The 16259-nt window shown below is 43.3% G+C and overlaps 1 protein-coding gene across 1 annotated transcript in view; it reads left to right on the top strand.

Moving 5' to 3' along the window:
- The window catches only part of NF1 (neurofibromin 1), a 585707-nt gene that overhangs the window by 296927 nt on the left and 272521 nt on the right, over nt 1-16259 (top strand). Inside the window, exons 30-31 of the mRNA XM_082247714.1 lie at nt 1268-1330; nt 12162-12320. Coding sequence (XP_082103840.1) covers nt 1268-1330; nt 12162-12320 — 222 coding nt within the window. The remainder of the gene's footprint in view (nt 1-1267; nt 1331-12161; nt 12321-16259) is intronic.

Raw genomic sequence — 16259 nt, 5'->3', positions numbered from 1 at the left:
GTGTCTCACAACTGCATAATTGTCAGTTAAAGTAACACATTGCCATATCACAAAAAAAGGCCTGGTCATGAAGGGGGGGGTAAATATCAGAGGGCAAGTGGTTAATCACCTGCTGTATGCTAAATGGAGGATGGGGCCATCTCCTCGGATTGCTTGCTGTGGGCATAGAGTCTCAGAAGTGAGTGCAGATTGAATGAAATGACAGAGCAGGCCAAAATCACACTAGGTGCTTTGGATCAAGGAAAATACAGTAGGCGGGATATGCTTTGTTCCTTTTTCATTTCATTTGTTTGAAACCTCAGATAAATAAACAATGGATCACTGGCGTTTGTAAATTTCAGCTTGCTTTATTGAGCTCTTTAAACAATGTGCATTTATAGCACAATTAACAGTGCCTGTCTCCCAAACTCAGTTTGTGTAGGTATTTCGAACCAGAGCCTTATGTCAGGTCGCCAGTGTCCTACGACCACAACTGTCTCTTCTCATGTAACAAGACATGTTAGGGCAGCAGTAAAAAAAAAGAAAACAAATCGCACAAAATCCAAGATTTGCTGTAAAACTACATCTGTAATACATGATAATGGGCTGCACATTAAGGGTGAGGTTGAGGTGGTAAAATATTTAGGATTATTTTCTTTGCGATTTCAGCTAGAGTATTATATGAATCTTTGTCCTTTTTTTAGGCAGCACCAATGAAGGGTAACTAACTTTTGTTGACAGTTTGTAATTTGCTTCCTTAAAAAGAATTGCACCACTGTATTGAAGATTTTCTCTGGGAATCCAGCTACATGGCAACATTTCTGTTGGCGGGGCTCTTTTTTTTTGCGATTTGAGTATTTTTTCCACCTATTATTATAATGGATCTAATATATTATAGGATGTTTCTGGAACATAATGCCACAAAATTTTAAGAGTGCAATTATTTACATCACCCATCACCCAGACTATGGCTGTGGGGTAAATTGGTCAATTTCAAGGTAAACCATCTGAAAGCAAGACACCTGAATTTTGGTTTGTTTGTTGACGTGAAAAAGAGCATTTCCAGAAATAGTAGAATTGATTGCAATTGTGTAATAGCATCCTATGCAATTTTAAAATCAACAAAACATTACTTTTTTTTTTTTATTTGATTACTGTGTGTTACATTCTGCTCAGTAAAACATTGTGAGAGACCACATTGTGTTTTTGCTTTTTATTTAATTTATTTTTTTATTTTGCTTTGTGTAGTTGGTGCTGTGACTTGTTTGTGCTCATCTCTGTCCTGTAGGCAACATGCCATTCCCTACTGAATAAAGCTACAGTAAAAGAAAAAAAGGAAAACAAAAAATCAGTAAGTTTGTAGAACTTTCTCTTAGCCATTTTCTTCCCCAACACAACAAAAAAAATTTACCTCTGGGACCAAAAAATAAAGCTTAACAGTTTTCGTTATGTTTTATTTGTTAAAGCATCTTCACTCCAGCCTCCAGTCCTTCACTGTCAAAATCATTCTACTAATTCTGGCTCAGAAAGCTTTCATTTCAATTAACACACTGAAATTCTTTTGTTTTGCTCCTCCTCTGTGTGACTGACTGATACGAAGGAAAGGAATATGGTTTTGGCTTTACAGCTTAAGTATTGTTATGTAATGCAGGGGTTGTTTGCATACTATTTCTACACCTTTAGGTGCGCTCATCTGCTGCTTTCTAGATGCTTGGGGTGCATAGCCCATTCTTTTCTGAAAAGGGGTCTTTCTCCTACAAACTGTTAATGAAAATCATGTGCAATATAAATTGTTTTAAATTTTCCATTGGCTCAGCTTTAGACCTTTGCTAGCCTCAATTCTGCAGCACGAGGTAAGGTGAGTACTGTGTGTTATGTTTATTTCTCCTTGCGTTATTACAGTAATTTCTGTTTTGGTAGTTTAAAGTATATGTAAACCCTAACAATGAACTTTTATTTTTGCTCTCCTTTGATCTGTTAAATGTACATTTATGAAAGCACTGTTTTATTTTTGATTAGTTTAAAAAAAACAAAAAACTTTTTGAGCTTGTCCGATTCAATGTTGGCTACATTGCTCCTTCTTTGATAGTGTAGGAGCGAGTATAGCCACACTGACAGGAAGTGTTACTGTCAGAATCATCAGATGAAAATAAAAGCCTAAAAAATGAAAAATAATGCAGCTATCATATCTAAGGATTGGTAAGTTGAATTATAGATTTTTGTTGTGGGTTGAGATGTTTTGTCTTTGTTGTAGAGATCTTGAAGGGAGAGTGGTTGAGTAGTACAGCAAAATACTCTGGGCAGGACTAATGCAACTTAGTCCATAAAAATGCTGATTGTTGTAAACCCACAACAGGATTTAATGAACTTCAGAAAACGTGTTTAGGGTAAGAACTATTGAAGTCCCATGAACTGTATGCCACTTTCAGGATCACTGCCATTTGTGTATTTGGGGTTTTAGTGATGCTGGATCGTATAGCTGACGCTATACTTTTGACGCTGTCACAGGTGGGCTGCGGGACTTATACACAGAACCCATACTGTAATTTATCCTCCACAATTTGTATTTCTCTATCGCTCATTGACAGACGTAGTCCTCGGTGATACAGCACCTTCGGTTATGTTGCCTCCACAGGAGCAGGACTAGACAGGAAATTAAAATGCTCTGGCCACACCCTAGGGGCAGTCCCAGAGGGTATATCCTCTCTCTCTCTGCCTCAGCAAATCAGTTATTTTCTGTCTAGTTAGGAGTAAGGACCTAGATACCTTGCTGGGATCTTCGGTCCTGGCAAGATTTTTTTCTTAAAAAGATTTTTTAGACAGCTTTTTTCTCCAGTGTTCCTGTGAGATCTTCAAGCAAGAAAGCTGAACTGGGCGACGGGCTGGATGTTGAGATCCGGTGGTCACCCCAGTTCAGCCTACGAGCGCGTGCAGGCCATAGCTCCGCGCTGGGTCGGCCGCGACAAAGTCCCATTAAGGGACTGACCCCGCAAGTTAAACGTCTCGCTGAAACGCCAAAGACCATGAGTCACGGCGTCCGTATTGGTCGACAGCCCTCCCGCCCCGGTGGAGAGGGGTACTGTCAGGAGTTGGTGCCCGCCTGGTTCCGGTATGGTGAGTAGTATGTTCCCCCTTTTCCCCTGACGGGTCTTGTGGTGAACGCGGGCCCCTCTCTGTATGGTAAGATAGAGTCCACCTCTATCCTATAACATGGCACAGATCCCCCTACTTTGAGTGTGATTTTATGTGCAAAAAGCCAGGAGGCTTGGTTTGGGAGCTAACAATCTAATTGTATACATGTTTAAAAGATTGTAATCAGTGGCAGTCTGGGAATCTTACTGTGATAAGAATAAGGTACCTACCAGTCAGAAGCCACGGACATGTAGACTGCCTTCCTAGTCAAATCTCCAGCTATAGCAGGCCTTCCGAACGGCCATGAGGTCCGCCAGGGCCGGTACCGCCAACCACGCCAAAAATCCCCATGCAGAGATAGTGTTGTGTGCCCTGCAGCACACCGCTATTCGGTACAGGCCGCCACCATTTTTTTTGCTGGATTGCACGAGCCGCCATTTTGGCGTAGCCTCGTGTCTCCAGCATGGGGGCGGCCATGTTTGAGGTGATCCAAACACCTCGTGGAGCTAGGGGAGGCGCCGGAAGGCGTGCAGAGGGGCGGAGCCGCCTCCTTTCTTCCTGGGCAGCCAGCCAAAAGACTTCCTGTTTGTCAAGACAGCGCTGTAACCTGTTGCAGTTAAACTCTGAGCATCAAGTGGTGAGCCTGGGGGTCTATCTCTCTCTCTCTCTCTCTCTCGATCGATAGGGATCCCTAGCAGGTAACACTAAGGGGCTTTTGTGGCGCTGGGGGTCTGTGAAAAAAAAAAAAAAAAGTTTTTTATTTTTGAATTATATTATCCGGGAAGTTACTGGAATAATCATGGACCCTGCCAAACAAATTCCCCCACCTGTTTCCCTCGAGGGGGCCACGGGACCCGCCGGTGCACAGAGTGTAGAGGCATTTACAGCAATTTTGGAGTCTATGGTGGCTCGGGTGGAGGCAGCCTGTCAGGGACGAGGGTCAAGGAAGCGACCCCCGCCTACCCCTATATTATCTGACACCTCTGACTCAGATTCAGAGATGGTCACTGCAGTTGCAGGTCCCTCTGCAAGGGCTGTTACCTCAGGTAAAGCTCCCTCAGACAGTGAGGAGGACGTTTCTTCTCCCGCTATAATTCAGGAAGAAGCATTGGTGGACGCACTAGTTGTGGCAGTGCAGGAAACCTTAAAACTTGAGGTTTTACCGGCAGAAGCAACTGATACAGAGATTCCTTTTGGTACTAACAAGCCCATCAAAACGGTGAAGGTTTTTCCTGTACCCAAGTGTTTTGGTAATAAGATTAAAGGAGAATGGGAGCATTCTAAACGTACCTTTACTATTTCCAAGCGTATTGCTAGACGCTATCCGTTTGAGGAATCCATCATTAAGAAATGGACGGTACCACCAGTGGTGAATCCACCTATTTCCAGGCTGAATAAAGCCACGGTTATCCCAGTGGAGGACACTTCGTCCTTTAAGGATCCGGTGGATCGAAAGATGGAAGCAGAGTCCCGCACCATCTTCTCTCTGATAGGGTCAGCATTTAGACCAGTAATTGTTATTGGTCTAGTTTCCCAGACACTTACGGAATGGGCGAGATTGGTAGGCCAAGACCTTAGGGGAAAAGATATTCCCCAGGAAACATCTGATTTGATGGAACAGATTATACAAGGGCTACAGTTTATCTGTGACGCAGCCTTGGACACTACTCCCCTATAAGGGCATGCATCTATGTCAGCGGTAATCCTCAGACGTGTGCTGTGGTTAAAATGCTGGTCAGCTGACCTAGGTTCCAAAAAGACCTTGACGAATCTCCCCTTTCAGGGGAATCGTCTATTTGGGGCCACCCTAGATGAAATCATTATGGATGCCACTGGGGGCAAGAGCACTTTTTTGCCACAGGCTGCTAAAGCTAAGGGACCTCGCAACAAGCGAGGACCTTTCTTTACCGCCCATAAAGGGTTCGCACACCCGGCTGGAACAAGCAGGAAAGGCAAGACTCCTCCAGGAGGGTTCAAGAAAGGCTGGTCGGACAAACAGAGGACCAACTCAGCCAAACCCGAAGCAAAGGAGTACACAGCCTGAAGGTGCGCCCCCACCCGGTTTGAGGGTGGGGGGACGTTTTCACCGGTATTCAGGACATTAGATCGAGCATCAACTACTACTACCGGTGCGATTCTTCCCTTCCAACATTTAAGTACTACAGGGAGCGGTAGTCACCGTTCCCTGAATAGATCTTTTCCTTTACCTTTTCCTAAGATTAGTCTCAATTCCCCACAGGAATCGGATCTGGTTGACCAGACAGGCCAAGAAGCCTCTAGCCGGGTGACTTCGGTCCCTGAGGTTCAACCAGAAAAGATCACCCTTCCTGATAGCAATCGGGTATCTGATGTGTGGGAACAGAAAACGACCAGACTTTCTCGGTTGGTCGGGGCCAGATAGCTCTAGGGACGCCTGGTTCAGATCCAGTCAGCACCAGTGGTCCTAGAAATTCTAGGCTGGCCTCGTCAAGCCGGCCTGGCCGACTTGGACAGGCTAGTCGCAGACGTTCCGTGGGAACTTCGTCTCAGGGAGTGTCTGTGGTCTCAAGGACCAATTTACCATCGTGCTTTACAGTCGCTGGTTTTAATGGCCTGGCCATTGAGACCCAAGTACTGAAGGACAGAGGTTTGTCAGCTTCAGTCATTCCTACCCTTATTAAAGCAAGGAAAGCGACTTCCAGCAAGGTCTATTATCACACATGGAAGACTTATATTGCGTGGTGCGAATCTTTAGGATTTCCTCCACGTACCTATTCGGTGACTCGAATATTGGCTTTTTTGCAACAAGGGGTTGAGCAGAAGCTAGCCTTGAGCACCATCAAGGGTCAAGTTTCAGCATTAGCAATCTTCTTTCAGAAACCTTTAGCTACCAAGTCCTTGGTGCGGAATTTCATCCAGGGGGTGCGGCACCTGGCTCCACCAGTCCGCGCGCCCTTACCGCCCTGGGATCTTAATTTAGTTTTGTCGGTTCTACAGAAACCTCCCTTTGAAAACATCAGGGAGATTCCCTTGTTTACTTTATCCCAGAAGGTGGCCTTCTTGGTGGCTATCACTTCTGCTCGCAGGGTGTCAGAACTGGCTGCATTATCATGCCAGTCCCCATACCTAGTGATTCATAGGGATAAGGTAGTACTTCATCCTAAGCCATCCTTTCTTCCTAAGGTGGTTTCAGATTTTCATCTGAATGAAGATATTGTACTACCTTCCTTGTGTCCTCAGCCCAAGCATCATCGGGAACATGCGTTGCATTCCTTGGATGTGGTTCGGGCAATCAGAGTATACCTGAAAGCTACGGAATCATTCCGTAAGACGGATTCACTTTTTGTGATCACGGATGGCCCCAGAAAGGGTTTGCCTGCATCTGCCGCGACCATTGCCAAATGGATTAGACAGACGGTGGTACAGGCTTATTCTATTAAGGGTCAGAGTCCTCAGTTCCCTGTTAGGGCGCACTCCACTCGAGCGCTCAGTACTTCCTGGGCCTTTCGCCATCAGGCGTCAGTGGTCCAGGTATGTAAGGCGGCCACCTGGTCGTCGGTACATACCTTTACAAAATTCTATAAAATTGATGTGACGGCATCGGCGGATGCCTCATTTGGCCGCAAGGTTTTGCAGGCCGCAATTTGAGGAGACCGGTGGTCTACCTCGAGAGTTTTTTTTTCTGTTTGAAAAATTTCTTTTTTGTTGAGTCTCATCATTAAGGATGAGCATTGTAAACTTCTACTTGGCACCGGTTGGGCCTTCTAGATTGGGATTTGATTTCCATTTTCCCACCCCTCATTTGTGATACTGCTCTGGGACGTCCCGAAGGTGCTGTATCACCGAGGACTACGTCTGTCAATGAGCGATAGAGAAAAATGGATTTTTGTAAAATCTTACCGTAAAATCCTTTTCTCTTAGCTCATTGACAGACGTAGTCCCCGCCCCTCTGTTTTTGAGTTGGGTTGGGTTAAAATCTCTAAAGACTGCTTTTTGACATAACTGATTTGCTGAGGCAGAGAGAGAGAGGATATACCCTCTGGGACTGCCCCTAGGGTGTGGCCAGAGCATTTTAATTTCCTGTCTAGTCCTGCTCCTGTGGAGGCAACATAACCGAAGGTGCTGTATCACCGAGGACTACGTCTGTCAATGAGCTAAGAGAAAAGGATTTTACGGTAAGATTTTACAAAAATCAATTTTTTGTGAATGGTTTACACAATACGCCATATTCTCTGAAGAGACAAAGGGGGAGGAGGGACAGACTGTATGACTTCTATGTATAAGAGCTGCAGCTCTCCTGTTGCAGTGTTAGTGATCGTTATAACCAGCATTAAAGAAACTCTAAATAATACACAAACTGCGATCATGGAGGTGACATACACCTCATAGGTATTGACTAGTATTTACCCAGTACATTTTCAAGAGGTCAAGTTCAGGAATGCAGAAAAAAAAAAATCATACACACCTAGATGGCTGCAGCACCAATCGCAGCTGTCCCCCGCCAGCTCTACCCCGAGAACTCCGTAACAAACACTGCTGATTGTTCAGTTCTCCCCCTGTGCTCTGAGCAGAGAGCAGTGACTGTCAGTTACCGGCTCTCTGCTCTACCCCTCCAGTGTTAAGTGGCGCACTGGTCTGTGGATAGGGTGGCAGGGGCTGGCTCAGTTTTTGTAAACGCTTTTTTTTTTTTTAAAGTAACACATCTTAAGCCTGTTCTGCACAATGGTATTCTGCAGAGTGGCCCTAGACCTCACTGGCACACTAGGTTCCTCCTTTTCTCTGCCACCATAGGAAGTATCTTTCTATAGTGGCACACCTACGGGCTCACTCCTGAGGAAGGCTGTATGCTTTCAAAAACCCACAGCCTTGATCAGCCCAGCCCTCTGCTAGTTCCTCTCAGAATTTGATTGACTGCAGCAGTAGCCAATGGATCTCACTGAGTCCTGTGAGGAGAGGAAGAGCGAGCAACTGCTGCATTTAGGCACAGTGCTGGATCTATAGAGGACTAGTATTTGGAGGGGGGGGGGGGACCCGAGCCTGATAAAACCAAAGTTCTATCTTTACAAACACTTCCTCTGTGTCTTGTGATATACTCCCAAGAAAAGGATTTTACAGGTAAACTAAAAATCCTAATTTTGCCATATCTTTAAAGCAGTTCCTCTGAGCTGCATATGACCAGATAGGGGTAACCAGGATAAGTGTAATTGTATACCAGGTCAGCTACTGTTTACCTTCTGTGTATATTCTTCATGTAGTCATTTGCAAAAGTTTAAAATCAAATGTTGCTTTTTACCTTTTCATAGTTTAGAGTAACTTTCTTTTTTAGAGTATAGCAAAATGTACAAAGTTCTAGGGATATAAGTATTGTGCGTTTTAGTAAACTTAATATCCTCACCAATAATTGAATTTGGTTTCTATGTTGTGTTTTTAAAAGTGCAGGATAGTATCCACAAGAGAATAATCAGAGATGTATGTTTTACTCATTGGTATAAGGTTTTCACTAGTACAAGGCTTTTTACACCGGTCAGTTCACTGGTTTTACATGCTTTCACAAGGAATGTTATTTTTTTCAACATTAACAGGAAGAGGAGGACATTGCACTCTATGGAAATGAGCCCCTTTTACCAAGGCAAAACTTTTTAGAGTTCGATTACAAGAAACATGTTCTATTTTAGCTTTCTTTTAGGTTACTGTGTGGGAATAAAACCATAAAATATGTTCTTGTTGTATTAGAATTGTTACATACGCAGTACTTTTTCTTTTTACATTATACTAATGTTCATTTCTAGATGAAAAAAGGGTTTTGGCTTTTAAAAAAGTTCAGTCAAGTGTCTATTGTGTCTAGCAAATTCTATTCTGCAGCTAGCTTCTTGCATGTTCCCAAAATATCCATATGGGCTGCCCTATTTTATTGGGATGTCCCTGTAGTAAAGTATAGTAAAGATTACAACCACATAATTTCAAGATTGCATTGAAATACACCTTTCTTGTTTTATGCTACCCAGTTTGCTGCTTCTTGTTGTCATTTGTAATTGAAAAGATCTTGTCCAGTTGCTGAATTGTTTTAAAAGGTGCAGCCTTCAAAGCTGTCAACCTGCTTAATGCTTGATTTCATGGTGATCCGTATACCTGGAGCAAGTGTACAGAGCGTAGGTTTTAACTGTCCAGACTTCAGTGGTGTACATGTCTATTCAAAGTAATTGACTCAAGAAGTAGCAAAGCCAGGAACAAGATGACGGAACAATATGCCCAAAAACTTATGTGGATGTATGTTCGGGATCGACTGAACGGTGGAACGGGAGACCCGGGCGGAGTGGCCGGAGAAGGGGGTTGTCCCCTCACACTGCTTGTAATAACAGCCAAGTGACTGATTATCCGCATCAGTTGTTGTTACAAGAAAGCCGACCGTCTGTTCAAAAAAAAAAAAAAAAAATTGTATCAGTGTGATGCCTGTAGCTGCAGGCATCACTCTGGTAAAACCACTAGAAGCAATATTGCCCTTATCGGCAGGTTTGTGACCGATCCTTCAAAAAAAGTGAATATTGGCCCTCGATCATTTGCCCCACCGATGATCGGTCGATCCCTAGTGTGTATATATATTTATATATATATATATATATATATATATATATATATATATATATATATATATATATATATAATCTCTGATCAGCCATAACATTATGACCACTGACAGGTAAAGTGAATAACATTGATTATCTTTGATAAATAGAATCTGAAAGTGGGTGGGATATATTATGCAGCAAGTGAACATGTTGACCCTGAAGTTGATGTATTCAAAGCATAAAATATAGGCAAGCGTAAGGGTGAGCGACATGGGACAAATTGTAATGGCTAGACAACTGGGTCAGAATATTTCCAAAACAGCAGCTATTATGGGATGCAGTGGTCAGGACCTACCAAAAGTGGTCCAAGGAATGAACACTGGTGACAGGGTCATGGGCAACCAAGGCTCATTGATGCATATGGGGAGCAGAGGCTGGCCAGTGAAGTCAGATCCAAATAGAAACTACTATAGCTCAATTTGCTTAAAATGTGAATGCTGGTTCCGATAGAAAGGTGTCGGAACACACCGTGTGTAACAGATTGTTGCATATAGGTTTGTGTAGCGACAGACCAGTTGGGGACCTCTGCTGACCCGTGTCAACAGCCAAAAGGACCTACAATAGGCATGTGACCATTAGAACTGGACCATGGAGCAATGGAAGAAAGTGGGTTGATCTGATTAATTCAAAAAAGGTTTGAGGAATACAAGTTGGAGGTGTTGACTTAAGCCCCGTACACATGTACCGATCGTCGGCCGAATGATCGGCCGTCTTTTGTCCCCGGGCTGTCGTGTCCGCTGAAAAGTGGAAAAGACTGCACACGAATTTTATCCGCCGACTGCAGAAGTGATGTCATGTGATGGTTAACTTTCCCTGTGTTTTTTCTTTTCTGAGCATGCCCAGTCTTGCAAATCTGCTGTCTGTCGGCCGAATTCTGTACTGACTGGCGAACAATCGGCCGTTCTGGTGTCGGCATACAAAAATTTTAATGCTTGCACGACAGATTCTGTTCGGCCGAAAGTGCGCTGTCGGAAGCATCATACTAACAAGCCGAAAAACGGTCGTCGGCCGAATCTTTTCGGCCGACAATCGGTACGTGTGTACGGGCCTTTAGTCTCCAAATTCTCCAGATCTCAATCCACTCGAACATCTGTGGGATGTGCTGGAAAAACAAGTCCGATCCATGCAGGCCCCACCTTGCAACTTACAGTACCTAAAGGATCTGCTACTAGCTTGGTGCCAGATACCACAGTATATTGTCAGAGGTCTAGTGGAGTTTATACGTTGAGGGGTTATGATAGGTGCTCACAGTGCTATGGCTGATTGGTCTATATGTTGTGCGTATATATATATTTTTTTTTACCTTTTTTATTAACCTACTAAGGTTTTACGAGTAATAGTTCATAGGCAAAAGGGAATGATTTACATGGTCTGTCCCTGGTCTAAAATTAGGATTTTTTTTTTTCCCATTTGTGATGTATGTAAGAGATGTGGGGATGTCTCATTTAAGAAGGCTTAGATTAACTGATATATGATCCCGCATGGTACATAAATATGGATTAAACACCTGGTGATGTAAATTAGATGGATTTCCATGTTTCAGGATTAATATCAACACAATAATCTGTTTGTGCGATTTCAAAACATGGATTGTTCAGTAAACAATGGCCCGATCTGTCCAACTATTAGGATTTTAAACCAAACTCTACACAACTTTTTTATTTTTTTTTTGTAGGGGGGGCTGTATGTTACTGCAGTTCTCTGTAGCCCACTGTCATTGCTATGCAGTATTTTATTGACAAGTGACTTCACACTAGTTCACTCTAATCTGATCTTTTTTCTGGGCAATAGTCAGGGTATTTTGGGGTTGTATTTATGTAGTGGAAATCCCCTTCTCACAGAATGACAATATTTCTCATTTACAACTACAGGAACAAAGCTCTGCTTATGTTGGTTGGGGCTTACTTGGTAAAAGCTTTTTTTTTTTTTTTAAACCCTGCCTGAATCAAAATTATTTTTTTTTTGTGAGGTTGCCTGGTCTTGTAGCTAGTAATAAACCTAACTGATTGGTGGTGGAATGAATTCTGCTTAGTTTAGAGATCACTGTACAAAGTTTGTGAGCTTTCTTTATGATCCGGTGGGAAAGATTTCACATTTCGGAAAATATTGTGGACAGTATGTTTCTCTTTTGCCATCTTATATTTTTAATAAAGACCTTCTCGGTGTGACAGTAAGATAAGCCTACTAGGTAGCAAGTTGAACAGTGTTTCTTTTTTGGTGTCATACAGTTAATCTGCTTATTAACAGCTCAGTTACTGTGTATATGCTCCTCACCCATTGTCTCCTTTGATCTATTTTCATTTCCTAAAATGTATCACAGTATATTTATTTGTAATAAAAGTATATCAGATACTCTTTAGTTTAACTTTTGGGAGTTTTTTTTTTCTTTTCTTTTTTTTTAACCACAATTAAATGTACAGTGTTTTTGTTTGTTGTGTTTTACAGGTTGTGAGCCAGAGGTTTCCACAGAACAGTATTGGTGCAGTTGGAAGTGCTATGTTTCTCAGGTTCATTAATCCGGCTATTGTGTCTCCTTATGAAGCAGGGATATTGGATAAGAAGCCACCACCCAGAATTGAACGTGGCTTAAAGTTAATGTCTAAGGTAACTTGCTGCTTTGTTTCTCTATTCTCCACTGCTTCATGTTTTTTTCAACTTCTGAAGGAGACTGGAAAGCAGTCTTAAAATATCTGTCTTCTAATGCGGTCTGTATCCTAAAGTGTGCAGACCTAAACATTGGGGAAATTACAAATCATAGGTGGTTTTCTGCCTTTCTTTAAAGTGTGGGTGCGCTTTTGATGTCAGATTTGAGAAAACAAAACCCTTATTTGTTATGTTCACACAGCATACCTAAAAATATTTGTAAATATTTCTTACCTTTCTAGTTTCTTTGGAGTAGACCTTTGGACATTCAGCAAGCTACTCGCTAAACTACAATACAACTCGCACTTTGAGATCTATAACCCTTTCTTGGGAAAGACAGTCTAAAGTATACTTTCCAACTGATGAGATCTGCCAGCACACTCTGAACAAGGATTAATATAATAAACTTTAATTCCTCTGTCCCCTCCTGAACCACTTTTGGACCGCCCACTGTATATTTACGTCGGTACTTATTGACGTATTGACGTTAAAAACAGGCTAACAGCTAGCTGCCATAACCCCGTTGTTGTACACAGCTGGCTATCTGGAATCTGATGAAAGTGGTCCCAGCGACGGATTCAGCACTTTTATGGGCAGCAGGAGAGTTGTCGCTTCCCGATCGATTTCCCTGCTTACCGCAGCCGTCGGTAGCAGGGAAAACTATTTTATTCTCTGCACAGGTGGCAGGAAGTCAAGCAAGGGCAAGATGGCCCCCACTCAACTCTGTGCACCTGGAGGACCGGAACAACGTCAAATGTCACTTAACCACTTAAGCCCCGGAAGATTTTACCCCCTTCCTGACCAGGGGGTTTTTTGCAATTTTTTACTGCGTGATTTTAACGGATAATTGCACGGTCGTGCGACGCTGTACCTAAACAAATTTCACGTCCTTTTTTTTCCCACAAACAGAACTTTCTTTTGGTGGTATTTGATCACCTGTGCGATTTTTTGATCATGCGCTATAAACAAAAAAAGAGCGTAAATTTTGCAAAAATAACAATATTTTTCACATTTTTTTATATGAAATTCCCCAAAAAAAAATGTAAAAATCAACATTTTTTAACATTTTCGGCCAATTTGTTTTCTGCTACATATGTTTGGTAAAAAAAATTGCAAAAAGCGTATTTTGATTGGTTTGCGCAAAAGTTATCACGTTTACTAACAAAGGGAAAGATTTTTGTCATTTTTGGTGTTTTTTTTTTTTAACGAGTAATGGTGGCGATCTGCGATTTTTTTTTTGCGGGACTGCGACATTGCGAAGGACAGATCGGACCCTTGACTAACATTTTTGATACTTTTGGGGTTACCAGTGACATTACTGCAGTAATCAGTGCTATACATATGCACTGTTACTGTAAAAATGACACTGGCAGGGAAGGGGTTAACTGTATTGGAGAGGGAGGGGTTAAGTGTGTCCTAGGGGCGTGCTTCTAACTGTGGGGGGACATGGTTACTACTGTAAAAACAGAGATCAACGGTCCTACATAGTAGAACCGTGTGATCTCCATTTTTACACAGAGGAGAATGACAGGCGGCTTGTTTACATAAGCCGCCTGCCTTTCTCCCTCTCTACCGACGATCGCAGTGTGACTGGCGGACATCGGGTCCGCCGGTCACATGCGCGGACTCCTCAGTGAACGAGTCGGGGCGGGCGCGTGCCTCAGTGGGCGCGCGCTCGCCCGCTATTGGCTCACAAGCCGGTCACAGGCTAGTGACGTATATATACGTCACTCTGCCTGGCCGGGGCTGACTGCCGCAGTAAATATACTGTGCGCAGTCGGCAAGCGGTTAAAGCGGTAGTATCCCGCTTTTTGACACTTTTACCTACAGGTAAGCCTACAATAAGGCTTACCTGTAGGTATAATTAATATCGCCTAAACCCACACGGTTTAGGAGATATTTGCAGTGCATGCAGCCGCTCACGCGAGCGGCGCATGTGCTCTGAAGGTCCGGGGGGACCTTCAGTTTTCCTAGCCGGCAGCTTGCCGGAAAATCACTCCCGCGCGGCTCCGGCCAATCACAGCGCCGGAGCCGCCGAACCCGGAAGAGACGCCAAGGGATCATGGTGGCGCCCGCAGTGATGTCCGGGGGTCCGTGTCGGGGCTTCGTTCTAAGGTAAGTAATACATAATGAGCTAGTTTATGGCTTTGTCTTGCAGGTTTTTTTTTTTTTTTTTTTTTCATTTTCGGGTTTACAACCGCTTTAAAGGGGGATTTTTTTATTTTTTTTTTTTATAGCAAAAGTAAAATTACATTTTTTTTTTTTTTTTTTTTTTTTTGCATTTAGGTGTAAATCAGGGATCTGAGGTCTTTTTGACTCCAGATCTCTGTCATGCTTATTTCTATTACAAGGGATGTTTACATTCCTTGTAATAGGAATAAAAGTGATCAAACATTTTTTTTTTTTTTTTTTTTAAAGGGACAGTGTAAAAAGGAAAATAAATAAGAAAAATTTGAAAGCGCCCCATCCCTCTGAGCTCGCGTGCAGAGGCAAGTCCTGTCCACATATGTAAACGATGTTCAAACCACACGTGAGGTATTGGCGCGATAGTTGGAGCAAGAGCAACAATTGTAGCACAAGACCTCCGTAACTCTAAACGGGTAACCTGTAAAAAAATTTAAATAGTCGCCTATGGCAGGGGTGTCAAACTCAATTTCATTGCGGGCCGCATCAGAATTATGGTTGCCCTCAAAGGGCCAGTTATATCTGTAGGATTAGATGTTCAGAGCATCCCACGCCCCCTTACACCCTTACATTGGGATTTCAAGAATCCCCCCACCATCAGAAGTCAAGAGTCACCCATCGTTCCTTACATCATAATGCACCCCCTTACCTTGTGCTGCTGCCAGGAAGAAGATGCGGGTGGATCTGATAAGAAGTGTAGGGCCTGGAGAACCAGAGGAGGGCTGCAGTCAGCCTCCAGAGTCTGCTGAATGCTGAGACCAGGGGAGGCAAAGGCAAGGTGGTGTTGCGGCTGCACAGAGAGGTGCAGGATCTGCAGGAGGAGTTCTGCCCTCCTCTCTGCTGCAGACTGTTGAAAAGGGGGGTGGGCAAAGATGAGCCTTTCTGCAGCTGCACAGAGGAATGCAGGATCTGGCAAAGGAGTTCTGTGTCCTCTGCTGCCTACTACAGAAGGTGGTGGCAGAGACAAGGGGGGGGGGGGTGTCGCAGCTGCAGGATAGGTGCGAGGCCCACATGAAATGGCCTGGGGGGGCGCATTTGGCCACCCGGGCCTTGTGTTTGACACCTGTGGCCTATGGAGATTTTTAGTTACCGTAGTTTGTCACCATTCCATGAGCGTGTGCAATTTTGAAGCATGACATCTTGGGTATCAATTTACTTGGCATAACATCTTTCACATTATACAAAAAAATTGGGTTAACTTTACTTTTATTTTTTTAAATTTAGGTTTAGTTTGTCAGACCGCTGCGCAAACAGTGTGACATAAAGTATTGCAGTGATCTCCATTTTATTCTCTAGGGTCTCTGCTAAAAAATGTATATGTTTGGGGGTTCTAAATAATTTTCTTTCGTTAATTGAAGGACACAGAGCTCAATAAATCATAACTACTGGGTTATATTGCCTCCTCCAGGAGTAGGACTAGGCAGAACAAAAAACACCTGGCTACGCCCATAGACCGTCCACAGCTTGGTATATAACCCCCTCTCTGCTCTAGGTAATCAGTTTTAATCTGTCTATTCAGGAGTAAGAACCTAGTGAGAGAGTACCTTCCTACCACAATCCAGGAAAGGGAAGGAGCCTCATCGTAGATGGAGCCTCTTCCTTTTCAGCCCATAGAAAATTATTTTGGGCTCCTGGGAATAAGAATAAGACTAAGAAAAGATCTTTCCCGGGAAGTTCCAAGCAACCTTGGTCTGGTAAGCCTAGCGCTAGCTTCAC

Source organism: Pelophylax lessonae (assembly GCF_965119305.1).
Source record: "Pelophylax lessonae genome assembly, chromosome: 2".
In the NCBI taxonomy this organism is placed as follows: domain Eukaryota; kingdom Metazoa; phylum Chordata; class Amphibia; order Anura; family Ranidae; genus Pelophylax; species Pelophylax lessonae.
The sequence above is the reverse complement of the archived record's forward strand: the minus strand, read 5'-3'. Positions and strand labels throughout refer to the sequence as shown.